The following is a 27,845-nucleotide window of genomic DNA, read 5'->3' on the forward strand; positions in this document are numbered from 1 at the left end:
AATGCCCAGGATGCACCCACGGCTCTGGTAGAATGGGCCTTCAGCCCTGATGGAACCGGAAGCCCAGCAGAACGGTAGGCTTCAAGAATTGGTTCTTTGATCCATCGAGCCAGGGTGGCCTTAGAAGCCTGCGACCCTTTGCGCTTACCAGCGACAAGGACAAAGAGTGCATCCGAACGGCGCAAGGGCGCCGTGCGGGAAATGTAGATTCTGAGTGCTCTCACCAGATCTAACAAATGTAAATCCTTCTCATACCGATGAACTGCATGAGGACAAAACGAAGGCAAAGAGATATCCTGATTAAGATGAAAAGAGGATACCACCTTCGGGAGAAACTCCTGAATGGGGCGCAGCACAACCTTGTCCTGGTGGAAGACCAGGAAGGGAGCCTTGGATGATAGTGCTGCCAGCTCAGACACTCTCCGAAGAGATGTGATCGCTACCAGAAAAGCCACTTTCTGTGATAGTCTAGAAAGTGAAACCTCCCTCAGAGGCTCGAAGGGCGGCTTCTGAAGGGCAACTAGTACCCTGTTCAGATCCCATGGATCTAACGGCCGCTTGTACGGGGGTACGATATGGCAAACCCCCTGTAGGAACGTGCGCACCTTAGGAAGGCGTGCCAAACGCCTCTGAAAAAAGACGGATAGCGCCGAGACCTGACCTTTAAGGGAGCCGAGCGACAAACCTTTTTCTAACCCAGATTGCAGGAAAGAAAGAAAGGTAGGCAATGCAAATGGCCAGGGAGACACTCCCTGAGCAGAGGACCAGGATAAGAATATCCTCCACGTTCTGTGGTAGATCTTAGCGGACGTGGGCTTCCTAGCCTGTCTCATGGTGGCAACGACCCCTTGGGACAATCCTGAAGACGCTAGGATCCAGGACTCAATGGCCACACAGTCAGGTTCAGGGCCGCAGAATTCCGATGGAAAAACGGCCCTTGGGACAGTAAGTCTGGTCGGTCTGGGAGTGCCCACGGTTGGCCGACCGTGAGCTGCCACAGATCCGGATACCACGCCCTCCTCGGCCAGTCTGGGGCGACAAGTATGACGCGGCTGCAATCGGATCTGATCTTGCGTAGCACTCTGGGCAAGAGTGCCAGAGGTGGAAACACATAAGGGAGCCGGAACTGCGACCAATCTTGCACTAGGGCGTCTGCCGCCAGCGCTCTTTGATCGCGAGACCGTGCCATGAAGGTTGGGACCTTGTTGTTGTGCCGTGACGCCATTAGGTCGACGTCCGGCACCCCCCAGCGGCGACAGATTTCCTGAAACACGTCTGGGTGAAGGGACCATTCCCCTGCGTCCATGCCCTGGCGACTGAGGAAGTCTGCTTCCCAGTTTTCTACGCCGGGGATGTGAACTGCGGATATGGTGGAGGCTGTGGCTTCCACCCACATCAGAATCCGCCGGACTTCCTGGAAGGCTTGCCGACTGCGTGTCCCCCCTTGGTGGTTGATGTATGCCACCGCTGTGGAGTTGTCCGACTGAATTCGGATCTGCCTTCCTTCCAGCCACTGCTGGAAGGCTAGTAGGGCAAGATACACTGCTCTGATTTCCAGAACATTGATCTGAAGGGTGGACTCCTGCTGAGTCCACGTACCCTGAGCCCTGTGGTGGAGAAAGACTGCTCCCCACCCTGACAGACTCGCGTCTGTCGTGACCACCGCCCAAGACGGTGGTAGGAAGGATCTTCCCTGTGATAATGAGGTGGGAAGAAGCCACCACTGCAGAGAGTCTTTGGCCGTCTGGGAAAGGGAGACTTTCCTGTCCAGGGATGTTGACTTCCCGTCCCATTGGCGGAGAATGTCCCATTGAAGTGGACGCAGATGAAACTGCGCAAACGGAACCGCCTCTATTGCCGCCACCATCTTCCCGAGGAAGTGCATGAGGCGTCTTAAGGAGTGCGACTGACTTTGAAGGAGAGCCTGCACCCCAGTCTGTAGAGACCGCTGCTTGTCCAGCGGAAGCTTCACTATCGCTGAGAGAGTATGAAACTCCATGCCAAGATACGTTAGTGATTGGGTCGGTGACAGATTTGACTTTGGGAAGTTGATGATCCACCCGAACGCCTGGAGAGTCTCCAGTGCAACATTCAGGCTGAGTTGGCATGCCTCTTGAGAGGGTGCCTTGACCAGTAGATCGTCCAAGTAAGGGATCACAGAGTGTCCGTGAGAGTGCAAGACTGCTACCACTGCCGCCATGATCTTGGTGAACACCCGAGGGGCTGTCGCCAGACCAAATGGCAGAGCTACGAACTGAAGATGGTCGTCTCCTATCACGAAGCGTAGAAAGCGTTGGTGCTCTGTAGCAATCGGCACGTGGAGATAAGCATCTTTGATGTCTATTGATGCTAGGAAATCTCCTTGAGACATTGAGGCAATGACTGAGCGGAGGGATTCCATCCGGAACCGCCTGGCGTTCACATGCTTGTTGAGCAGTTTTAGGTCCAGAACAGGACGGAAGGAGCCGTCCTTTTTTGGAACCACAAAGAGATTGGAGTAAAATCCTCGCCCCCGTTCCTGAGGGGGGACAGGGATCACGACTCCTTCTGCTCTTAGAGAGTCCACCGCCTGCAGCAGGGCATCTGCTCGGTTGGGGTGTGGGGAGGTTCTGAAGAACCGAAGTGGAGGCCGAGAACTGAACTCGATTCTGTACCCGCGAGACAAAATGTCTGTTACCCACCGGTCTTTGACCTGTGACAGCCAAATGTCGCAAAAGCGGGAGAGCCTGCCACCGACCGAGGATGCGGAGGGAGGAGGCCGAAAGTCATGAGGTAGCCGCTTTGGAAGCGGTTCCTCCATTTGCTTTCCTGGGGCGTGAGTGAGCCCGCCAGGAATCTGAGCTCCCTTGTTCTTTCTGAGTCCTTTTGGACGAGGAGAATTGGGCCTTGCCCGAGCCTCGAAAGGACCGAAACCTCGACTGCCACTTTTTCTGTTGAGGTTTACTTGCTCTGGGCTGTGGTAAGGAAGAGTCCTTACCCTTGGACTGTTTTATGATTTCAGCCAATGGCTCACCAAACAGTCTGTCTCTAGATAATGGCAAGCTGGTTAAGCATTTTTTGGAACCAGCATCTGCTTTCCAGTCCTTTAACCACAAGGCTCTGCGCAAAACCACAGAATTGGCGGACGCCATAGCGGTACGGCTCGTAGATTCTAGGACAGCATTGATACCATAGGTCGCAAACGCAGACATTTGCGAAGTTAGGGACGCCACTTGCGGCACTGCTGGATGTATGATAGCATCCACCTGTGCTAAACCAGCTGAAATAGCTTGGAGTGCCCACACGGCCGCGAATGCTGGAGCAAACGACGCGCCGATAGCTTCATAGACAGATTTCAACCAAAGGTCCATCTGTCTGTCGTTGGCATCTTTAAGTGAAGCGCCATCCTCTACTGCGACTATGGATCTAGCCGCAAGCTTGGAAATTGGGGGATCCACCTTTGGACACTGGGTCCAGCGTTTGGCCACCTCAGAGGGAAAAGGATAACGGGTATCCTTAGAACGTTTAGAGAAACGCTTGTCTGGATGAGCGTCGTGTTTCTGGATCGATTCTCTGAAGTCAGAGTGGTCCAAAAAAGCACTTAATTTACGCTTGGGATACAGGAAATGGAACTTCTCCTGCTGTGCAGCTGCCTCCTCTGCAGAAGGGGCTGGGGGAGAAATATCCAACAGTCTATTAATTGCCGATATAAGGTCATTAACCATGGCGTCACCATCAGGGGCATCCAGATTGAGAGGGGCCTCAGGATTAGAATCCTGATCACCGTCCTCAGTCTCATCACAGAGAGACTCTTCTCGCTGAGACCCTGAGCAGTGTGATGACGTGGAGGGTCTTTCCCAGCGAGCTCGCTTAGGCTGCCTGGGACTGTCATCTGAGTCAGAGACTTCAGCCTGTGATGCTTGAGACCCCCTTGAAGTACGGATTAGTTCCAACTGAGGGGGACCGGAGAGCATAGACACAGCAGTGTCCATGGTCTGAGGAACTGGCCTGGACTGCAAGGTCTCCAGGATTTTTGTCATAGTCACAGACATTTTATCAGCAAAAACTGCAAAGTCTGTCCCCGTCACCGGGGCAGGGTTCACAGGCGTCTCTGCCTGGGCCACTACCACCATAGGCTCTGGCTGACGAAGTGCCACTGGGACTGAACATTGCACACAATGTGAGTCATTGGAGCCTGCCGGTAGATCAGCCCCACATGCAGTACAAACAGTGTACACAGCCTGTGCCTTGGCACCCTTGCGTTTTGCGGATGACATGTTGCTGCCTCCTCAGAGCAGTACGGGGTGTCCAGCCAAGAAGCGACCTTACAGTGCAACTATATATATATGGTACCAAGAAAAAAGTACACTAATATAACACTGAGGCACTAGTGGGGCCAGCACTAAAGTGCAGCTTACCGCCCGCTTAGGAGCGGGTGTGTGGTCGCCGAAATCCCTTTAGTCTGGGTCTCCCAGAGCCTGCTGCCTTTCCCCAGCCAGACCGCATGTGTAATGGCTGCCGGCGTCCTTGTGGAGAGGGGGGGCGGGCCCTGGGCGTATACAGACGAAGAGCGGGAAGCCTGCTTCCCACTGTGCCTAGTGAGAGGGCTGGAGCATGTAAATAAAGCTCCAGCCCTCGGCGCTGCCAATTGAGCAGCGTCTCTCCCCTACCCTGATTGACAGGGTGGGGGCGGGAACGAAGCGGCGCTAGGCCGCAGAAGCCGGGGGCTAAAGTTAGAAGCGCCGCCGCCGTAAAAGCGCGGTCGGCGCAAAGTCCCCGGCGCACCACAAGTCGCAGCTGCGCCGCCGCTCCAGTAGCGGTCGGCGCAGTAGTTCCCAACATGTAACGTCACTCAGCAAAGCTGCAGTGACCTAACCCCAGCGCACAGCGCTACTGTCCCCGGCGCACTATAACGCTCAGCAAGCCTTGAGAGTGTCCGTGCCTGCCGGGGACACAGAGTACCTGAAAGTTGCAGGGCCTTGTCCCTGAACGGCACTCCCGCTCCAAATCCAGCAGGTTCTCTGGGTCTGTGGATGGAGCCCGGCCTCAGGGCTTGGGGGCCGGCAAGATCCCACTTCCACAGAGCCCTCCAGGGGATGTGGAAGGAAAACAGCATGTGGGCTCCAGCCTCTGTACCAGCAATAGGTACCTCAACCTTACAAGCACCACCGCGGGTGAGAAGGGAGCATACTGGGGGCCCCATATGGGCCCTCTTTTCTTCCATCCGATATAGCCAGCAGCTACTGCTGACTACAAACAGTGGAGCTATGCGTGGATGTCTGACCTCCTTCGCACAAAGCAGAAAACTGGTGAGCCAGTGATCCCACTGGGGGTGTATAGCCAGAAGGGGAGGGGCCTTACACTTTTTAGTGTAATTGCTTTGTGTGGCCTCCGGAGGCAGTGCTATACACCCAATCGTCTGGGTCTCCCAATAGAGCGCTGAAGAAAAGAGAATTTTGTTACTTACCGTAAATTCTTTTTCTTATAGTTCCGTCATGGGAGACCCAGACCATGGGTGTATAGCTACTGCCCCCGGAGGACACACAAAGTTACTACACTCAAAACGTGTAGCTCCTCCCTCCTAGCATATACACCCCCTGCTAGCCAGTCCTAGCCAGTTTAGTGCAAAAGCTGAAGGAGGACATCCACCCCCAAGAAGAGACAGAGTAAAATCCGGAAGAACCGGAACCTCTGTCTACAACAATAACAGCCGGTGAAGACACACGGAACAAGAAACCTGCCAAAAGGCAATAGGGAGGGTGCTGGGTCTCCCATGACGGAACTATAAGAAAAAGAATTTACGGTAAGTAACAAAATTCTCTTTTTCTTTATCGTTCCTATGGGAGACCCAGACCATGGGACGTTCAAAAGCAGTCCATGGGTGGGAATAAACAGACAACTGAGAAGCAGGCAAACCTAACTTCACAAATGGGCGACAGACGCCGGAAAAATGCGTCTGCCCAAGCCCGCGTCTGCCAAAGCATGAGCATGCCTTGGGTAGTGCTTCGAAAAAGTATGCAGACTAATTCGAGCTGCAGTCTGACAGACCTACTGAGCCGTAACCTGGTGCCTGAAAGCCCAAAAAGGCGCCGACAGGTCTGATCAAATGTGCTCTGATCCCCGGCGGGGAAGGCACTTGAGTACACTTGTAGGTCTCGGAAATGGCCGACCTAAGCCAACGAACCAGGGTCGGCTTAGATGCCGAGAGACCGCTACGCTGACTAGCAGTCAGCACCAGAGAGAGGTGCACCGCCTAATAACGGCGGTGCGAGACACATAGATCCGGAGCGCCCGCACCAGATCCAGGATATGCAACGCTTCCTCAAGCGATGAACAGGAGCCGGACAAAAGGAAGGCAGGAAAATTGCCCCGGATAAGGTGGAAGCAGTAACCACCTTAGGGAAAAAAGTCCGGAGTCGGACGAAGACCACCTTGTCTTGATGCAAAAGACCAAAAAAAGGGGGTGACTCCGAGAGAGTGCAGCCAGAACTCTCTGGCGGGAAATTATAGCCACTAGAAAGACTACTTTCTGTGAAAGATGAAACAAAGAAACCTCCCCAAGAGGCGCAAAGGGGGGTTTCCGGGAACCGGGAGGACCGGATTAAGGTCCCAGGGCTCCATAGGCCGCCGGAAAGGCGGAATGATGTGAGATGCGCCCTTAAAGGAGCGCACCGGAGCCAGCCGGACGATACGCCGCTGGCACATACTGACAGAGCCGAGACCTGTCCCTTAATGAGGGATAGTCCTAGCTGTAGACCGGACTGTGGAAGGGACAGGAGGGTCGGCAAGGCCAAAAAGGTCAAAGGACACTTTGGAGCTCGAGTCATAGCGGAGATGACTTCAGGAAGGATATCAGAAGTCGCCAAGATCCAGGACTCAAGAGCTACGCCGTCAATCTGAGAATTCAGAATTCTGACGGAAAAAACTGACCTTTTGAGAAAAGGTCTGAACGGTCCGGAAGATGCCATGGCAACCCAACGGACAGAAGGAGCAGGTCAGAGTACCAAGCCTGCCTGGGTCAGTCTGGAGTATGAGAATGACCCGACGGCCCCGTTTACTGATCTTGCGCAGGACTCTGGGCAAGAGGTAGAGGGTGAAATACGTAAAGAGACGAAGCTGGGATCAAACATGAACCAGTGTGTCTACCGCAAAACCTGAGGATTGTGGACCACGGTTGGACAGCTGAAATAGTCTGCCTCGCAGTTTTCACATCTAGGATGTGGGCTGCGGATACGGTGGACTAGGAGTCCCTTGTCCACTGAAGAATGTTGAGCCGCCAAGATTGCCAGGCGGCTGAGTGTCCCGCCCTGGAAGCTGATGTAGGAAAACGCTGTCACGTTGTCCGACTGGACTCGAATGTGCCTAGCCGCTCACAGATGGGGAAGGCTTGGAGAGCCAGAAATACAGCAGTGATTTCCAGCACATTGATCCAGAGGGCTGATTCGGACAGAGTCCAAGCGCCCTGCGCTCCACGGTGGAGATATACTGCTCCCAAGGCGGATAGGCTAGCATCCTGGTGAGGATCACCCGGGACGGGGCCAGGAAGGAGCGCCCCTGAGACAGAGTGGCCGAAGCCACCACTGAAACGAGCCCCTGGTCAGTGGCGAAGCCACCACCCCGTGGGAGGAGGGAGTTCGCTTGTACAGCGGAAAACATCCAGTCTCAGAGGACGCAGGAGGAACTGGGCAAGGAATCGCTTCCATTGACGCCACCGTCTGACCAGCACCTGTATATGGTGTCTGATAGAACGACGTCGACCGCCAGCGGAGGGACTACTGATCGACTAAGAGCAGCTTCACAAGTGCCGACAGAGTCTCAAGAAGGCCGTCCAGGGCAAAAGATCACTGCAAATCCCTAGGGGTGCAGGACCTTAATCACAGCTGCCCCAATGAGAATACTCGAGGGGCCGTGGCTAACCCCAAGGGAAGAGCCACGAATTGGACCACTCCGATTGTCAAAACGTAGTCAACGCTGGTGTGAAACTGCGATTGACTCCTGCAGATAGGCATCTCTGATGCCGATTGCTGCTAGGGAATCTCCTTGGGTTCTTGATTGATCCGGTGAAAAACACACAGAACAAAACCGAGACTCCATGTGAAAACGCCACACCTGACTATGCTTGAAAAGCTAAAAGATCCAGGTCGGAAGGCACCGCCCTCTTCGGGGACTAGTAATAGATTTAAGCAAAAATCTCAGAACCGTTCCCAGTCGGGAACCGGTACAATTACTGCATTGGCCTGCAAGAAATGCCACGGCCTGTGAGAAGGCGGCGGCCTTGGAGCCGGGAGGAGTTGACAGAAAAAATCTGTTTGGCGGGTGGACAGAATTCCATCCTGTAGCCATGGGAGATATAATCCCGCCCCCACTGAACGGAGACGTGTTAGAACCCTACGTCGCCAAGTGGAGAGAGCCTGCCCCCGACCAAGGAGGTTGTTGGCGTGGCTAGATAGCTCGGAGGAAGCTGACTCAGTGGCAGCATCTCCTGCGGTCTTCTGAAGACGCAGCTTCGAGCCATTTGGTTCTATGAACCTAGGCCGAGCTAGAGGACGATCAGATGGAGGAACGGAAACCACCGAAACCTCAACTGATTCCTGCCCTGGACGGGTTCCCTGGTTTAGGTTTGTGGCAAGGAAGAACACTCCCTGCCAAGAGCTTCCTTAATTTCATCCAGTTGGTTCCGAGGAAACTGGTCCCTCCGAAGCCACAGGGGCCTGCGGATAGCGAGGAAAGTAGCCAAGACCACCGCCGTGCGGTGTCCAGCATGGCAGACCTGGCAGAGGATGAAAAGACTGAAGTCTGGAAGTTCAGGCAACCGTTTTGGGCATAGAGTCCCTGTGAGGAAATGCATTTCCTCCAGAGAAGCAGAGAAGGTACAAAAAAACCGCACTGCTGTAAAGCTGAGGAGAACGAAGCTCCTGCCGCCCCCATACCGACTTGGCCAAAAGGACAACCGGGCGGACCGCAAAACCTTAAGTGAGGAGCCATCAGCCACTGACATAACGGTCCGGGCTGAGCCACCTGAGGTGAATGAGCCCACTTCTTGCCCACCATTGGTGGACAGGGGAAACACAGTCCTCAGAATCACGCTTCATGGGAAGCGACTGTCAGAGCGGACCCTGGGCTGGTCACAGGGGTCTGAAAACTGGAGTGGTTAAGGAACACACGTTGTGTTCACCTAGATAAGGTAATTCCGGCGGATTGAGGTCCAGTACAAAATTAATGTACCGTGGGATCCTTATAGAGGTGCCGTCAGCCACTGATACAACTATCCGGGCTGAAAGTCTAGACACCGGAGTGGCCACCCTTGGCGAATGAGTACACTCCTTGACCACCTCTGATGGGAGGGGGAGACAGGCAGCAGAACCCCGCTGTGGGGTCTGCAGGACAGGCTGTGGGCTTGGACGCAGCGGGCTGAAAACTGGAGTGGTTAAGGAACACACTCCTCGTCCTGTTAAAGGTATACTGATGCCTTTCTGCCAGCGGGGAATACTCCCCTGATACAGGCGGATGGAGGTCCAGAGTATAATGGACGCAATCCAATCATTCGCATCTGCGTCACCTACGGACGGATCAATGTACATAAAGTAGCGTCCGAGCCCCTGGTAGACACATCCTCCTCGTCCAGTGAGTCAGCTCGTAATCGGAGCTGCGGGACGGGGAGGACATGTGGACCCTGCGTCTCCCTGTCAGGAGGACGGGGTCTGAGCCCAGAAGGAGAGTCCCTTGTGAGCTTTGCTGAGCGAGCTGAAGCAGAAAACGCCCTGAGAAGGGGGCTGCATGCTCAGCAGATGCCGGGACAGCCGACCCCTGGAAATAGGATTCCCCCAGGGGTCAGCCACCGAAACCGGAGCAGCTGGAGGGACCATTAATGAGCCTCCAAGCTGAGGGGCCACAGTGGTTATGAGCTCGGTACAGCCGTACGAGACTACCTGCAGTGGACAATAAAAACAAAGACCTCAGAATTAGAATTAGCAGATCCATACTGTCTTTATAGCATTATTATTTCTATACTATGGTTCCCAAACCTTACATTAATCCTACAATAAACTCATAGTATATTCAAAAAGATATTCAAATAAATTATTTTCCAAGTGGATTCAATATCAATTTTATTATTTTTGTATTTTTTAATTTTTTTATATTTTTTGGATACACAAAGTGCAAAAAGTGCAGCATAAAAACACCATACGTTTGGGTAAACAGAAGAAACAGGACAGTGCGACCCAAGTGACAGGCTATAATCAGAAATTCGTATAATAATCTTGTATGCAGCATTCACAAGGCAATAAATATATATACATATAGCAGCGCCCAGGGATATGTAACCCCAGATTAAAGTGCTTCTTTATAGTGCTATTTAGTCAAATGACATATTTCATATTCTTGCACCTCAATCATATAGTACATGTCATACTCTGTGCAATATACCATACAAAAAAGCATCAGTCTGGATACAGCACTTAGCTATAATATGCATGTAGCTAGTATAGAGATATTGCACATTTCCCATATAAATATAAGTACATATAACGGCACCCAGGGACATGTGAACATAGATTAAAGTGCTTATTTGTAGTGCTGTTGGTCAAGTGACATATTTCATATTATTGCACTTCAATCATATTGCACATATCCCACCATATGCAACATAACACATGTACAGAAAATTGCTTTGAGTATGATGAAAATTATTAATAATAACATTTGTGCCAGGCCTCCCGGTCTAATCAAAATTACTGCTCATAATTACGAAGCTCCGGCGAAACGCGTTGGGGTGCGGGGCAGTGCGACCTGAGACCGGGCTCATTGATCGTATGTGGTGGTTTGAGGGGTTAAATTCCCCACACTGTAATTATGAGCAGTAATTTTGATTAGACCGGGAGGCCTGGCACAAATGTTATTATTAATAATTTTCATCATACTCAAAGCAATTTTCTGTACATGTGTTATGTTGCATATGGTGGGATATGTGCAATATGATTGAAGTGCAATAATATGAAATATGTCACTTGACCAACAGCACTACAAATAAGCACTTTAATCTATGTTCACATGTCCCTGGGTGCCGTTATATGTACTTATATTTATATGGGAAATGTGCAATATCTCTATACTAGCTACATGCATATTATAGCTAAGTGCTGTATCCAGACTGATGCTTTTTTGTATGGTATATTGCACAGAGTATGACATGTACTATATGATTGAGGTGCAAGAGAAGGGAATTTTGTTTACTTACCGTAAATTCCTTTTCTTCTAGCTCCAATTGGGAGACCCAGACAGTGGGTGTATAGCTACTGCCTCTGGAGGCCGCACAAAGAACTACACTTAAAAGTGTAAGGCCCCTCCCCTTCTGGCTATACACCCTCCCGTAGGAGTACGGATTCCTCAGTTTTAGTACCAAAGCAAGAAGGAGGAAAGCCAATAACAGTTTCAAAAACAAATTCAATCCGATAACAAGATCGGAGAACTTAAGAAACAACATGAACAACATGTGCACCCGAAAAACGAAACCCTAAGAACAAATAGGGCGGGTGCTGGGTCTCCCAATTGGAGCTAGAAGAAAAGGAATTTACGGTAAGTAAACAAAATTCCCTTCTTCTTTTTCGCTCCTAATTGGGAGACCCAGACAGTGGGACGTCCAAAAGCAGTCCCTGGGTGGGTAAAAAGATACCACATGAACGGGCTGTCAGACAGCCTCTTCCTACAGGTGGGCCACCGCCGCCTGAAGGACCTGTCTACCTAGGCTGGCATCTGCCGAAGCGTAGGTATGCACTTGATAGTGTTTGGTAAACGTGTGCAGACTCGACCAGGTAGCCGCCTGGCACACTTGCTGAGCCGTAGCCTGATGCCGCAATGCCCAGGACGCACCCACGGCTCTGGTAGAATGGGCCTTCAGTCCAGATGGAATCGGAAGCCCAGCAGAACGGTATGTGTGAAGAATTGGTTCCTTGATCCACCGCGCCAGGGTGGATTTGGAAGCTTGCGATCCCTTATGCTGACCAGCGACTAGGACAAAGAGCGCATCAGAACGGCGTAGAGACGCCGTGCGAGAAATGTAAATCCTGAGTGCTCTCACCAGGTCCAACAGATGTAAACCCTTTTCAAATTGGTGAACTGGATGCGGACACAAAGATGGCAAAGTGATATCCTGATTGAGATGAAAGGAAGAAACCACCTTGGGAGAAAACTCTGGAATTGGACGCAGTACTACCTTGTCTTGGTGAAACACCAGGAAGGGAGATTTGCAAGATAACGCCGCTAGCTCGGACACTCTTCGAAGAGACGTGACCGCCACAAGAAAAACTACCTTTTGTGAAAGCCGAGAAAGGGGAACCTCTTTCAAAGGCTCGAAAGGCGGCTTCTGGAGAGCAATGAGAACCTTGTTCAGATCCCAGGGTTCCAATGGCCGTCTGTAAGGAGGAACGATATGACAAACTCCTTGGAGAAACGTGCGTACTTTAGAAAGCCGTGCCAAGCGCTTCTGAAAGAATACGGATAGCGCGGAGACTTGACCCTTAAGAGAGCTAAGCGACAAACCTTTTTCCAACCCAGACTGCAGGAAGGAAAGAAAAATTGGCAATGCAAATGGCCAGGGAGAAAACCCTTGAGCCAAGCACCACGCTAAGAATATCTTCCACGTCCTGTGATAGATCTTAGCTGAGGATGGTTTTCTAGCCTGTCTCATTGTGGCAACAACTTCATGAGATAAACCTGAGGCCGCTAGGATCCAGGACTCAATGGCCACACAGTCAGGTTCAGGGCCGCAGAATTCAGATGGAAAAACGGCCCTTGAGACAGCAAATCTGGACGGTCTGGTAGTGTCCACGGTTGGCCTACCGTGAGATGCCACAGATCCGGGTACCACGACCTTCTTGGCCAATCTGGAGCGACGAGTATGGCTCGATGGCAGTCGGACCTGATTTTCCGGAGAACTCTGGGTAACAATGCTAGAGGTGGGAACACATAGGGGAGTCGGAATTGCGACCAATCCTGAACCAAGGCGTCTGCCGCCAGTGCTCGGTGATCGTGAGACCGTGCCATGAAAACTGGGACCTTGTTGTTGTGCCGTGACGCCATCAGATCGACGTCCGGCGTCCCCCAGCGGCAACAGATCTGCTGAAACACGTCCGGGTGAAGGGACCATTCTCCTGCGTCCATGCCCTGGCGACTGAGAAAGTCTGCTTCCCAGTTTTCCACGCCTGGGATGTGAACTGCGGATATGGTGGACGCTCTGCTTTCCACCCACGTCAAAATCCGCTGGACTTCTTGAAAAGCTTGGCGACTGCGTGTTCCCCCTTGGTGGTTGATGTACGCCACCGCCGTGGAATTGTCCGACTGAATCCGAATCTGCTTGCCTTCCAGCCATTGTTGGAAGGCTCGCAGGGCAAGATAGATTGCTCTGATTTCCAGAACATTGATCTGCAGGGTGGACTCTTCCTGAGTCCACGTCCCCTGAGCCCTGTGGTGGAGAAACACCGCTCCCCACCCTGATAGGCTCGCATCCGTCGTGACCACTGCCCAGGACGGGGGAAGGAACGACTTTCCCTGTGACAATGAGGTGGGGAGAAGCCACCAACGCCGAGAGTCCTTGGCAGTCTGAGAGAGGGAGACAGTCCTGTCGAGGGACGTCGATTTCCCATCCCATTGGCGTAGAATGTCCCATTGTAGAGGGCGCAGATGAAACTGCGCGAACGGGACTGCCTCCATTGCTGCTACCATCTTTCCTAGGAAATGCATGAGGCGCCTCAGTGAGTGCGACTGGCTCTGAAGGAGAGATTGCACTCCAGTCCGTAGCGAGCACTGCTTGTCCAGTGGAAGCTTCACTATCGCTGAGAGAGTATGAAACTCCATGCCAAGATAAGTCAGAGATTGGGTCGGGGTTAGATGAGACTTTGGAAAGTTGATAATCCACCCGAAACTCTGGAGAGTGTCTAGTGCCACCTTCAGACTGTGCTGGCATGCCTCTTGAGAGGGTGCCTTTATAAGCAGGTCGTCTAGATACGGGATGACCGAGTGACCCTGCGAGTGCAGAACAGCTACTACTGCTGCCATGACCTTGGTGAAGACCCGGGGGGCTGTTGCCAGACCGAAAGGTAACGCTACGAACTGCAGGTGTTCGTCGTGTATGACGAAGCGTAGGAAACGCTGATGCTCTGGTGCAATCGGCACGTGGAGATACGCATCTTTGATATCTATTGATGCTAGAAAATCTCCTTGAGACATTGAGGCTATGACGGAGCGTAGGGATTCCATCCGGAACCTCCTGACTTTTACGTGTCTGTTGAGCAACTTTAGATCCAGGACGGGTCGATACGATCCGTCCTTTTTTGGGACCACAAACAGATTGGAGTAAAAACCGTGACCTTGTTCCTGAAGAGGGACGGAGGTCACCACTCCTTCCGCCTTTAGAGCGGCCACCGCCTGCAACAGAGCATCGGCTCGGTCTGGTGGTGGAGAAGTTCTGAAGAAACGAGTTGGCGGACGAGAACTGAACTCTATCCTGTACCCGTGAGACAGAATATCCCTCACCCAACGGTCTTTGACGCGTGACAGCCAAATGTCGCCAAAGTGGGAAAGCCTCCCACCGACCGCGGGTGTGGGAATCGGAGACCGCAAGTCAGGAGGACGCCGTCTTGGCAACGGTTCCTCCGGCTGTCCTTTTTGGGCGTGACTGAGACCTCCAAGAATCTGAGCGTCTCTGGTCTTTTTGAGTCTTTTTTGACGAGGCGAATTGGGACCTGCCCGGTCCTCGAAAGGACCGATAACCAGACTGACCCTTCCTCTGTTGGGGTTTGTTTTGTCTGTGTTGCGGTAAGGATGAGTCCTTACCCTTGGAGTGTTTGATGATTTCATCCAAACGCTCTCCAAACAATCGGTCACGAGAAGAAGGGAATTTTGTTACTTACCGTAAATTCCTTTTCTTCTAGCTCTTATTGGGAGACCCAGACAATTGGGTGTATAGCTACTGCCTCCGGAGGCCACACAAAGTACTACACTAAAAAGTGTAAGGCCCCTCCCCTTCTGGCTATACACCCCCCGTGGAATCACGGGTTCTCCAGTTTTAGTGCCAAAGCAAGAAGGAGGAAAGCCAATAACTGGTTTAAACAAATTAACTCCGAATAACATCGGAGAACTGACAAACCGTTCAACATGAACAACATGTGTACCCGCAAACAAAACCAAAAATCCCGAAGGACAACAGGGCGGGTGCTGGGTCTCCCAATAAGAGCTAGAAGAAAAGGAATTTACGGTAAGTAACAAAATTCCCTTCTTCTTCAGCGCTCTATTGGGAGACCCAGACAATTGGGACGTTCAAAAGCTGTCCCTGGGTGGGTAAAGAAAAACCTCTTGTCAGAGCTGCAAGACAGCGCCCCCCTACTGGGAAGCCACCGCCGCCTGCAGGACTCTTCTACCTAGGCTGGCATCCGCCGAAGCATAGGTATGCACCTGATAATGTTTGGTGAAAGTGTGCAGACTGGACCAGGTAGCTGCCTGGCACACCTGTTGAGCCGTAGCCTGGTGGCGTAATGCCCAGGACGCACCCACGGCTCTGGTTGAATGGGCCTTCAGCCCTGATGGAACCGGAAGTCCAGCCGAACGGTAGGCTTCCAGAATTGGTTCTTTGATCCATCGAGCCAGGGTGGCTTTAGAAGCCTGCAATCCCTTGCGCGGACCAGCAACAAGGACAAAAAGTGCCTCGGAGCGGCGCAAGGGCGCCGTGCGGGAGATGTAGATTCTGATTGCTCTGACCAGATCTAACAAATGCAAATCCTTTTCATACCGGTAAACCGGATGAGGACAGAAAGAAGGTAAGCAAATGTCCTGATTTAGATGGAAATCAGATACTACTTTAGGAAGAAATTCTGGAGTGGGGCGCAAAACCACCTTGTCCTGGTGGACCACCAGGAAAGGAGCCTTGGATGACAGTGCTGCCAGCTCAGACACTCTCCGAAGAGACGTGATCGCCACTAGAAACACCACTTTCTGTGACAGGCGAGAAAAGGAAACCTCTTTCAAAGGCTCGAAAGGCGGCTTCTGTAGAGCAACTAGTACCCTATTCAGATCCCATGGATCTAACGGCCGCCTGTACGGGGGTACAATATGACAAACCCCCTGTAGAAACGTGCGCACCTTAGACAGACGCGCCAGATGCTTCTGAAAAAACACTGATAGTGCCGAGACTTGCCCTTTAAGTGAGCCAAGCGACAAGCCTTTTTCTAACCCCGATTGTAGGAAGGAAAGAAGAGTAGGCAATGCAAATGGCCAGGGAGACACTCCCTGAGCAGAGCACCATGATAAGAAAATCTTCCACGTCCTGTGGTAGATCTTGGCAGACGTGGGCTTCCTAGCCTGCCTCATGGTAGCAACAACTCCTTGAGACAATCCTGCACACGCTAGGATCCAGGATTCAATGGCCACACAGTCAGGTTCAGGGCAGCAGAATTCTGATGGAAAAACGGCCCTTGGGACAGTAAGTCTGGCCGGTCTGGAAGTGACCACGGTCGGCCGACCGTGAGATGCCACAGATCCGGGTACCACGATCTCCTCGGCCAGTCTGGGGCGACGAGTATGACGCGGGTGCAATCGGATCTGATCTTGCGCAACACTCTGGGCAAGAGTGCCAGAGGCGGGAATACATATGGGAGTCGGAACTGCGACCAATCTTGGACCAAGGCGTCTGCCGCCAGAGCCCTTTGATCGCGCGACCGCGCCATGAATGCCGGGACCTTGTGGTTGTGCCGAGACGCCATGAGGTCGACGTCCGGCACCCCCCACCGGCGACAGATTTCCTGAAACACGTCCGGGTGAAGGGACCATTCCCCTGCGTCTATCCCTTGGCGACTGAGGAAGTCTGCTTCCCAGTTTTCTACGCCCGGGATGTGTACCGCGGATATGGTGGATGCTGTGTCCTCCACCCACGTCAGAATCCGCCTGACTTCCTGGAAGGCTTGCCGACTGCGCGTCCCTCCTTGGTGGTTGATGTATGCCACCGCTGTGGAGTTGTCCGACTGGATTCGGATCTGCCTTCCTTCCAGCCACTGCTGGAAGGCTAGAAGTGCCAGATACACTGCTCTGATCTCCAGAACATTGATCTGCAGGGTGGACTCTTGCTGAGTCCACGTCCCCTGAGCCCTGTGGTGGAGAAAGACTGCTCCCCACCCTGACAGACTCGCGTCTGTCGTGACCACTGCCCAGGATGGAGGTAGGAAGGATCTTCCCTGTGACAATGAGTTGGGCAGAAGCCACCATTGCAGAGAGTCCTTGGCCGCCTGAGAAAGGGAGACTTCTCTGTCCAGGGATGTCGACTTCCCGTCCCATTGGCGAAGAATGTCCCATTGAAGAGGACGCAGATGAAACTGCGCAAAGGGAACTGCTTCCATGGCTGCCACCATCTTCCCTAGGAAGTGCATGAGGCGCCTCAAGGAGTGCGACTGGCCCTGAAGAAGCGACCGCACCCCTATCTGTAGTGACCTCTGCTTGGTCAGCGGAAGCTTCACTATCGCTGATAGAGTATGGAACTCCATGCCAAGAAACGTTAGAGACTGAGTTGGTGACAGATTTGACTTTGCAAAGTTGATGATCCACCCGAAAGACTGGAGAGTCTCCAGCGTAACATTCAGGCTGAGTTGGCATGCCTCCTGAGAAGGTGCCTTGACAAGTAGATCGTCCAGATAAGGGATCACGGAGTGTCCCTGGGAGTGCAAGACTGCTACCACTGCCGCCATGACTTTGGTGAAAACCCGTGGGGCTGTCGCCAGACCGAATGGCAGAGCTACGAACTGAAGATGTTCGTCTCCTATTACCAAACGTAGAAAACGTTGGTGCTCTGTAGCAATTGGTACGTGGAGATACGCATCCTTGATGTCTATTGATGCCAGAAAATCTCCTTGAGACATTGACGCAATGACAGACCGGAGGGATTCCATCCGGAACCTCCTGGCGTTCACATGCTTGTTGAGCCTTTTTAGGTCCAGAACAGGACGGAAGGAGCCGTCCTTTTTTGGAACCACAAAGAGATTGGAGTAAAACCCTCGCCCTCGTTCCTGAGGGGGGACAGGGATTACCACTCCTTCTGCTCTTAGTGAGCTCACCGCCTGCAGAAGGGCATCCGCTCGGTCGGGATGTGGGGAGGTTCTGAAGAACCGAGGTGGAGGACGGGAACTGAACTCGATTCTGTACCCGCGCGACAAAATGTCTGTCACCCACCGGTCTTTGACCAGTGACAGCCAAATGCCGCAAAAACGGGAAAGCCTGCCACCGACCGAGGATGCGGAGGGAGGCGGCTGAAAGTCATGATGAAGCCGCTTTGGAAACGGTTCCTCCGTTTGCTTTCTTGGGTCGTGAGTGAGCCCGCCATGAATCAGAGCTCCTTTGTTCTTTCTGCGTCCCTTTGAATGAGGAAAATTGGGCCTTGCCTGAGCCTCGAAAGGGCCGAGACCTCGGCTGCCACTTTTTCTGCTGAGGTTTGTTTGATCTGGGCTGGGGTAAGGACGAGTCTTTACCCTTGGACTGTTTGATGATTTCAGCGAGCTGCTCGCCAAACAGTCTATCTCCAGATAATGGCAAGTTGGTTAAACATTTTTTGGAACTAGCGTCTGCTTTCCAGTCCTTTAACCACAATGCTCTGCGCAACACTACGGAGTTGGCGGACGCCAACGACGTACGGCTCGTAGATTCCAGAACCGCGTTGATAGCGTAGGTCGCAAACGCAGACATTTGTGAGGTTAGGGTCGACACCTTTGGCACTGCTGGCTGCATGACAGCCTCTACCTGTGCCAACCCAGCTGAAATAGCTTGGAGTGCCCACACGGCCGCGAATGCAGGGGCAAACGACGCGCCGATAGTTTCATAGATAGACTTCAACCAAAGGTCCATCTGTCTGTCGTTGGCGTCTTTAAGTGAAGCGCCATCCTCTACCGCGACTATAGATTTTGCCGCAAGCTTGGCAATAGGGGGATCCACTTTTGGACACTGGGTCCAGCGTTTGATCACGTCAGGGGAAAATGGATAACGTGTATCCCTAGCGCGTCTGGAAAAACGCTTGTATGGCTGAGCGTGGTGTTTCTGGATAGATTCTCTGAAGTCAGAGTGGTCTAAAAAGGCACTCAATTTACGCTTGGGATACAAGAAATGGAATTTCTCCTGCTGTGCAGCAGCTTCCTCTGCTGAGGGAGCTGGGGGAGAAATATCCAACGCACTATTGATGGCCGAAATAAGGTCATTGACCATAGCGTCACCATCAGGGGTATCCAAATTGAGAGTGGTCTCATGGTCCGAAACCTGACCACTTTCTTCAGTCTCATCATAGAGAGACTCATCCCTGTGAGACCCTGAACAATGTGATGATGTGGAGGGTCTGTCTAAGCGAGCTTGCTTGGGCTGGCTGGGGCCGTCATCTGAGTCAGAGCCATCAGCCTGTGATACATGAGAGCCCCTTGAAGTACAGACTCGCTCCAATTGAGGGGGACCAGGGGGCAAGGACACAGCCGTGTCCGGAGCCTGAGTAATTGGCCTGGTTTGCAAGGCCTCAAGGATTTTTGTCATAGTGACAGCCATCTGACCAGCCAAAACTGCAAAATCTGTCCCTGTTACTGGGGCAGGACTTACAGGCGTCTCTGCCTGGGTTACTACTGCCACCTCCGGCTGACGAAGCGTTACAGGCACGGAACATTGCACACAATGGTGGTCAGTGGAGCCTGCCGGTAGATCAGTCCCACAAACAGTACAGACAGTGTACACAGCCCGCGCCTTGGGACCCTTGCGTTTTGTGGAGGACATGTTGCTGTCTCCTCAGCGCAATATGGGGTCTATAGCCAAGAAGCGCCCTACAGTGCAAATATATATACAATATCTATATGGCACCAGAAGAAAGTACACAAATAGAATCACTGTGGCACAAGAGGGGCTTTCAGCCTGCTTACCGCCCGCCTCAGAGCGGGTGTGTGGCCGCCAGACGCCCTGTCTGAGTCTCCCAGAGCCTGCCTGCCTGTCCCCAGCCGGACCGCATGAATAATGGCTGCCGGCGTCCTGTGAGGAAGAGGGGCGGCTCTGGGCGTTCCTAAACGAAGAGCGGGAAAGCGTGCTCTCACTGTGCCTCGTGAGGGGGCTGGAGCATGTAAATCAAGCTCCAGCCCCCGGCGCTGGCCATTGCACAGCGTCTCTCCTCCGCCCTGATTGACAGGGCGGAGGCGGGAACGAAGCGGCGCTAGGCCGCAAAAGCCGGGAAGTAAAGTTAGGAGCGCCGCCGCCGTAAAAGCGCGGTCGGCGCTCTGTCCCCGGCGCCCTGCATGTCGCAGTTGCGCCCCGCCGCCGGAGCGGTCGGCGCTAGTTCCCAAACACATAACCCGTCACCCAGCCATAACTAAGGTGACACAACCCCATTGCTTATGTCCCCGGCGCACTATAACGCCCAGCAAGTCTGGAGCGTTCTGTGCCTGCCGGGGACACCGAGTACCTGACAGATGCAGGGCCATGTCCCTGACTGTACCAATGCTCGACATCCATCAGGTTCGTTCTGGGTCTGTGGATGGAGCCCGGCCTCAGGGCTTTGTGGCCGGAAGGATCCCACTTCCACAGAGCCCTCCAGGGGGATGTGGAAGGAAAAACAGCATGTGGGGCTCCAGCCTCTGTACCAGCAATAGGTACCTCAACCTTTCAAGCACCATCTGGTGAGAAGGGAGCATGCTGGGGACACTATATGTGCCCACTTTTCTTCCATCCGAGTAGTTAGCAGCTACTGCTGACTACACACCGTGGAGCTATGCGTGGATGTATGACCTCCTTCACACACAAAGCTAAAACTGGAGAACCCGTGATTCCACGGGGGGTGTATAGCCAGAAGGGGAGGGGCCTTACACTTTTTAGTGTAGTACTTTGTGTGGCCTCCGGAGGCAGTAGCTATACACCCAATTGTCTGGGTCTCCCAATAGAGCGCTGAAGAAAAAGGCAAATTGGTTAAGCACTTCTTGGAATGAGAATCTGCTTTCCAATGTCTCAACCACAGGGCCCTACGCAAAACAACGGAGTTGGCTGACACCACTGCCGTGCGGCTTGTAGCGTCAAGAACAGCATTAATCGCGTACGACGCGAATGCCGCCATTTGCGAGGTCAATGGTGCTACCTGCGGGGCAAATGCACGTGTGACTGAGTCGACTCGCGCAAGCCCGGCTGAGATAGCTTGGAGTGCCCATACGGCCGCAAAAGAAGGCGCTAATGACGCTCCAATCGCTTCATAGATGGATTTCAGCCAGAGCTCCATCTGCCTGTCAGTGGCATCTTTAAGTGCCGCTCCATCTTCAACTGCAACCAAGGATCTAGCTGCAAGCCTGGAAATTGGAGGATCCACTTTTGGACACTGGGTCCAACCCTTGACCACCTCAGGGGGAAAAGGATAGCGTGTATCTTTAAGCCGTTTAGAAAAACGCCTTTCAGGATAAGCGTGGGGTTTCTGGATTGCGTCTCTAAAGTCAGCGTGGTCCAGAAAAGTGCTTAATGTACGCTTAGGGTATCTGAAATGGATTCTCTCGTGCTGCGAAGCTGACTCCTCTACAAGAGGAGCTGGTGGGGAAATATTTAACATCTTATTGATGTTAAATATAAGATCATTAACTATGGCGTCACCATCTGGTGTATCTAGATTGAGAGCGGTCCCAGGATCAGAATCCTGATCAGTTACGTCCGCCTCATCACCCATAGATTCATCTCGCTGGGATCCTGACCATTGAGATGAATGTGAAGGCCCGTCATAGCGAGCCCGCTTAGGCTGCCCGGGGCCATCGTCCGAGTCAGAGTCTTCACCCTGAGGTGTATGTGCCCGTCCCGGAGCTTGGAGGTAATTCAGCTGAGGGGGACCAGGGGGCAATGATTGCACAGTGTCCGTGGCCTGAAGTACAGGCCTAGCTCGCAATGTGTCAAGAATTTGTGACATAGTGAGAGACATTCTGTCAGCAAAAGCTGCAAACTCAGTTCCTGTCACCTGGACAGCATTCACAGGTGGTACACCCTGGGTCACGTCCAGCAGAGGTCCCGACTGTGCAAGCGCCGCAGGGGCCGAGCACTGCACACAATGGGGGTCCGTGGAGCCTGCCGGTAGAAAAGTCCCACATGCGGTGCAGGAAGCATATAATGTCTGTGCCTTGGCACCCTTGCGTTTTACGGACGACATGCTGCTGGCTCTCTGCAATGTGAGAGAGTCTATAGCCAAAGGGCGACCAGCGCTATGTAATACCAAGTATTTGTAGAGACAAAATACTAAGAATACTACTGGCACAAGAGGGGGTGAGCCCTGAGGGCTGCTTACCGCCCGCTGAATAGCGGGTAAGAGGCGCAGAATTCCTTGTCTGGGTCTCCCCGGCTCCCCTCTGCAGCTCAGCGTGTCAGCAGGAATGGCTGCCGGCGTCTGTGGAGAGGGGCGGTCCGTGGGAGTTCCCAAACAAAAGTGCGGGAAACAGTGTCCCCTCTGTGCCTACTGTGAGGGCTGGAGTATGTAAAAACGACTCCAGCCCTCAGCGCTGATGCACTGACCAGCGTCCCGCCCCTCTCCTGACTGGCAGGTCTGGGGGCGGGAACGAACGGAAGCAGGCCGCAAAAGCCGGGGACTCGAGTTATCAGCGCGGCCGCCGTAAAAGCGCGGGCCGCGCTGAAGTCCCCGGCGCACCACAAGTGCCAGCCGCGCCGCAGTCCCAGCGGCCGGCGCGACCGATTCCCAGAAGTGTGCCTGCTTCAGCGAAGCTGAATGAGGCCATGGCACAAGCGCCGTAGCGCTGATGTCCCCCGGCGCACTACAACACCCAGCATGCTGCTGTGTGAGCGCCAAATGCACGGGGACACAGAGTACCTTGAGGAAGCAGGGCCATGTCCCTGATGTACTCCGCTCCATCCAGCATCTTCTCCAGGGGCTGTAGATGGAGCACGGTCTCAGTGCCTGGAGACCAGTAAATCCCACTTCACCCAGAGCCCTGTAAAAAGGGATGGGGAAGGAATCAGCATGTGGGCTCCTGCCGCCGTACCCGCAATGGGTACCTCAACCTTACAAACACCTCCGACATAGAGTGGGGTGAGAAGGGAGCATGCTGGGAGCCCTGTATGGGCCCTCTTTTCTTCCATCCGACATAGTCAGCAGCTGCTGCTGACTAAAAACAATGGAGCTATGCGTGCGTGTCTGACCTCCTGCGCACAAAGCTAAAACTGAGGAATCCGTACTCCTACGGGAGGGTGTATAGCCAGAAGGGGAGGGGCCTTACACTTTTAAGTGTAGTTCTTTGTGCGGCCTCCAGAGGCAGTAGCTATACACCCACTGTCTGGGTCTCCCAATTAGGAGCGAAAAAGAAATATGAAATATGTCATTTGACTAAATAGCACTATAAAGAAGCACTTTAATCTGGGGTTACATATCCCTGGGCGCTGCTATATGTATATATATTTATTGCCTTGTGAATGCTGCATACAAGATTATTATACGAATTTCTGATTATAGCCTGTCACTTGGGTCGCACTGTCCTGTTTCTTCTGTTTACCCAAACGTATGGTGTTTTTATGCTGCACTTTTTGCACTTTGTGTATCCAAAAAATATAAAAAAATTAAAAAATACAAAAATAATAAAATTGATATTGAATCCACTTGGAAAATAATTTATTTGAATATCTTTTTGAATATACTATGAGTTTATTGTAGGATTAGTGGACAATAAAAACAGCCTGCAGCCTCGCTCTGTGAGACATGCTGCAGAGGTGGGGGCTCTGTCTAGAATGTCTAGAATACCCAAGACAGGGGTCAGCCTGGGGAGACTCCAGGCTGAGGTACCACCACATAAGAACCATTACAGGGTGGGTCTGTGCCGGTTCAGGCAATATCAGCTTACATGCAGAACATGTAGTGTACAGCCTTGGAGCTTTGCTCCTAGTGTGAGACATGCTGCTGAGGAGGAGGTTCTATAATAAAGAATTAACTCCTTCAGAATGCCCTGAGAGTGTATAAAAGTGCACAACCAGAGGTTGTGACTTATCAGGCCGCTATATGAGTGCCCTACGGATTCCAAGCCTGGACCCCCAGCCATATATCCACTCCCTCTGCACTGCAGAGCAGCCAGCGCCGACCAGTGTACTAAGAACGCTGAGAAAATGGCGCCAGAGTGAGGGGGGGGGGCGGGGGTTAACCCAGGAGCGGGAATCGGAGGGCTAAGGAGATGTACAGGGGAGGGAATCATCTCCTCAACAAGGAGTGTCCTCCCCTGTGCAGAGCGGCCGGCGCTGCAGTGTCCCCCTGCATGAATGACATGCAGGGGAACGAAACGAAACTAGGCCGCGGCTGAAGCCGGGGCCTAGAGTTATGCATGCGGCCGACAATCAGGCATCATCAGTGCGGTTCTCAGTAAAAACCGTGGAACCGGCCGGAAACACAGTAAAAAGCAGCATTATCAAAGTAAATCACTGTCCCCCCCAATAAAAGTGCCCCACATTGCAGAAGGACCCTCTGAATAACGTCTCTATACTTAGCTTTGAGACGCAGGGCCCAGTCCCTGGGTGGGGGTTCAGTGCTCCGTCCAGCAGGGTCCTGCAAAAGGGCTGCGGATGGAGGCCGGTCTCCTGCAAGGCAGTGAGAACCGTGTGGGCTCTAACTTCAAGCCAGAGCCCCTAAGGGATGGTGAAGGAGCGCGGCATGAAGGGCTCCTGCCCTGAAGTCAACCTTAACAGCACCGCCGCCAGGGGGGTGTGAAGGGACATGCCGGGAGTCCAGTGGACCCGCTTTTCTTCCAAATCTTTAGAAAAAATGAAAAATCAAAAAAGGATGCATGTGTGTGTGTGATCCTCCTGACACAAAGCATTAAAACTGGCTAGATCTGGCTAGCAGGGGGTGTATATGCTAGGAGGGAGGAGCTACACGTTTTGAGTGTAGTAACTTTGTGTGTCCTCCGGGGGCAGTAGCTATACACCCATGGTCTGGGTCTCCCATAGGAACGATAAAGAAATTCACTGAGCTCCCGTCCTACAGAAGGAGCCCCAGATTTACCGACCTCCCTGCTGTATTTGCCTCCCCCTGCTGTGATCCTCCTGCCTCCCCTGTTGGGAGACCCCTGCTTCCGCCTGCTGTGAACCCCCTTAAAACTGTGTATGCCCATCAATTCTGTGTGCCACCAATCCAGTGGTGTTTGCCACCAACGCAATGTCTGTGCCCCTATTGTGATGTCTGTACTCCCCAAGTCCTGTCCATGTGCCCCAGTCCTGTTCGTGCCCCTCTAGTGCTATCCGTGCCACCGCCAGTGCTGTCCGTGCCACCGCCCCTCCTCTGATGTGTATATGCCCCCAGCCCCTCCTATGATGTACATATATATATATATATATATATATATATATGCCCAGCTTCTCCTGTGATGTATATATGACCCCAGCCCTTCCTGGGATGTCTGAATTTTTTGCGGCCCCTGAAGGTTGGTAGAAATTTCCAAATGACCACTGGCAGAAAAAAAAAGGTTACCCACCCCCGATATAAAGGATACAACAATGTGCTGACCCCTGGTGGTCTGATCATGCCAACGATCCCAGGAATAGGGTTCTGCAGCCTGGTCGTGAAAGGAGCAGAGGTAAGCATGCTCGGCCACTGCACCATTCATTGTCTATGGGACTCCTAGTACAGCGCTCGGCTATTTCTGTCCTTCCCATTGACAATAGATGGCATGGAGGCCGCGCATAGACATCTCTGCATTCAGGACGAAGCTGCAGAGCGCAGATTGTGGTTCCGCAGGTCCATTGTTGAGGGACCCAACCGACGGGTCCCCAGTCATCAGCTACCTATCCCACATCCTATGAGTAGTGGATAACTTAAAAAATATTTCCCCATAAATATAGAGAACAATGGGATTCACTTATTGTAAAAAGACCCTTCTAATAGTGTTTACGTCGGACACTGACCTGTTTGTAAACTGGTGAAGCTGACTCCTAAAATAACGACATCCACAGGAGTCGCGAGAACCAGCAAATATCGAATGTGAGGCTGGAAAATCCCTGGAAGACACAGAAACACAAGGGCCGGAGTGAGACCTGCTCCACATGGATCCTCTGAGCATCCTCCGGGACACACGGCGCTCGTTCCTCACCTTCCTTCGGCTTTACAAGTCCGACAGACAGAATCGTCTCGCTGAGTCCGTCGAAATAAGCCACGTCGCCTCTAATAGAAGAAAGGATACAAACATTGTGTTTTTAGATATTTTACAACAATGCCAAGAAAGCCAAGAAGCATTAATGAATCAGACATCTTCAATATCAATGCGGCCTGCTGCTGTCAAGGGAGAAATTTAGGTGAAGATAGCTAATGGTATCTTCATTCAGAGTATTCAGAGGCACGGATCGAATTAGCTATATATCTGCGCAGATATTAATGAATCAGACAATGATCACACAAGACGTGTTTCCTGTATGAGCCAATGTCATAGACTGGACTCGTGTATTGAAAAGGCTCAATTATACAGAATGCAACATTGACCTTGAAACTAGAACAGGGAGTAGAGAGTATTCAACGCCACAGTTTTTCCCAGTATGTTATAAAATACCTCTCTGCTCATTATTCCTTCTTTTTGTATGTGAAACCACTGATAAGGCTCCCAATTAACTTAATGAATATCTCCCTTGTTCATTTGTACCTTGGTTAACTCTTACGCTTATATACAGTTTAGAATCATATTATGGCGTCTGTGCAATTGCCATATAGACACAAAGATAATTATGCTACTACATCTATATTTTGATTATTTACATACACAGATATTCTTATTACATTTGAACAAACAATTTATAGCCCAGGCTACCTTCACACTGCAAACTACAAGCTTCTCCTATAGAGCAACCAGGACACATTCACTGGTCACTCCTGGTCCTCTATACGTACCCCTCCTCGTAGTTCCACATGAAGATATCGCTGTCGATCGTTAGCCAGGCCCGGCTGATTTCGGGGAATACACCCATCATGCAGTTGCACTGCATCCCTGCATTTCTGATGTAAGGAGCAAACACACAAACGAGAGGTAGTGTTGTCAGACACAGAGACCATAGTCCGACCCAATGGCCTAATCTGCTCATAGCTGGATGGGTAGAAGAGACCCTGCGACCGGGCGTGGGGTCCATCACAGGGGATTCTACCGATACCCATCTAGTACTAGATTTCCCCATTTTGGGGTCTTTCCTGCGTAACAGAAGTACACGCTATATATGAGGATACGTCCAAACTGCTCCACCAGCTCCGGGGGGAGCGGCACTCTGCGGATGGCGCTCAGCTCTGGAAGGCTGGGGATGCTCATCAGGCTCGGGCCCTGCAGGGGGTAATCCATCTCCGTCATTCCCGACACTGTAGGACAATCTAAAACATTAAAAAAAGCAGTAAATATCTAGAGGAAAGGGGAAACCGGTGACGATCACAGAAACAGAAGCTACAGACATGATCGCCGTCATTAGGGGAAATAGCAAAAACATTCACTAAATATTCTTCCTATGGCTTTGAGTCTACAATAAAACAATTTCCGACACATTCAGCCATCAGCGCCCCTCACCTACAGCCCCTCTCTCCTGTTACCTTCTCCTCTGTCTATCTCACCTAAATCCTCCCAGATCTCTCTCCCGTCTCCCCCTCATTGCCTCCTTCTCCTCTGACTCTCCCCTTTCTGCTCCCTCCAGTGGCCTCTGATCTCTGTCATTCTTATCCACCCCCATCTCTGGTTTCTCTCCCATGTCCCCCCCACCTCTGGTCTCTCTCCCCTGTGTCCTCTCCCACCTCTGGTCTCTCTCCCCTGTGTCCCCCCCACCTCTGGTCTCTCTCCCCTGTGTCCCCCCCATCTCTGATCTTTCTCCCCTGTGTCCCCCCCACCTCTGGTCTC

General features: G+C 52.3%; 1 protein-coding gene across 2 annotated transcripts in view; it reads right to left on the bottom strand.

Annotated features, from left to right (window-relative positions):
- The window catches only part of NUP155 (nucleoporin 155), a 181,348-nt gene that overhangs the window by 151,514 nt on the left and 1,989 nt on the right, over positions 1-27,845 (bottom strand). For both annotated transcript variants that reach the window (XM_075328661.1, XM_075328657.1), the window contains exons 2-5: positions 27,194-27,331; positions 26,864-26,960; positions 26,076-26,146; positions 25,891-25,983 (exon numbers count right to left, since the gene is read on the bottom strand). In XM_075328661.1, coding sequence (XP_075184776.1) covers positions 25,891-25,983; positions 26,076-26,146; positions 26,864-26,960; positions 27,194-27,331 — 399 coding nt within the window. The remainder of the gene's footprint in view (positions 1-25,890; positions 25,984-26,075; positions 26,147-26,863; positions 26,961-27,193; positions 27,332-27,845) is intronic.

Source organism: Anomaloglossus baeobatrachus, chromosome 1, assembly GCF_048569485.1.
Source record: "Anomaloglossus baeobatrachus isolate aAnoBae1 chromosome 1, aAnoBae1.hap1, whole genome shotgun sequence".
Classification (NCBI taxonomy): Eukaryota; Metazoa; Chordata; class Amphibia; order Anura; family Aromobatidae; genus Anomaloglossus; species Anomaloglossus baeobatrachus.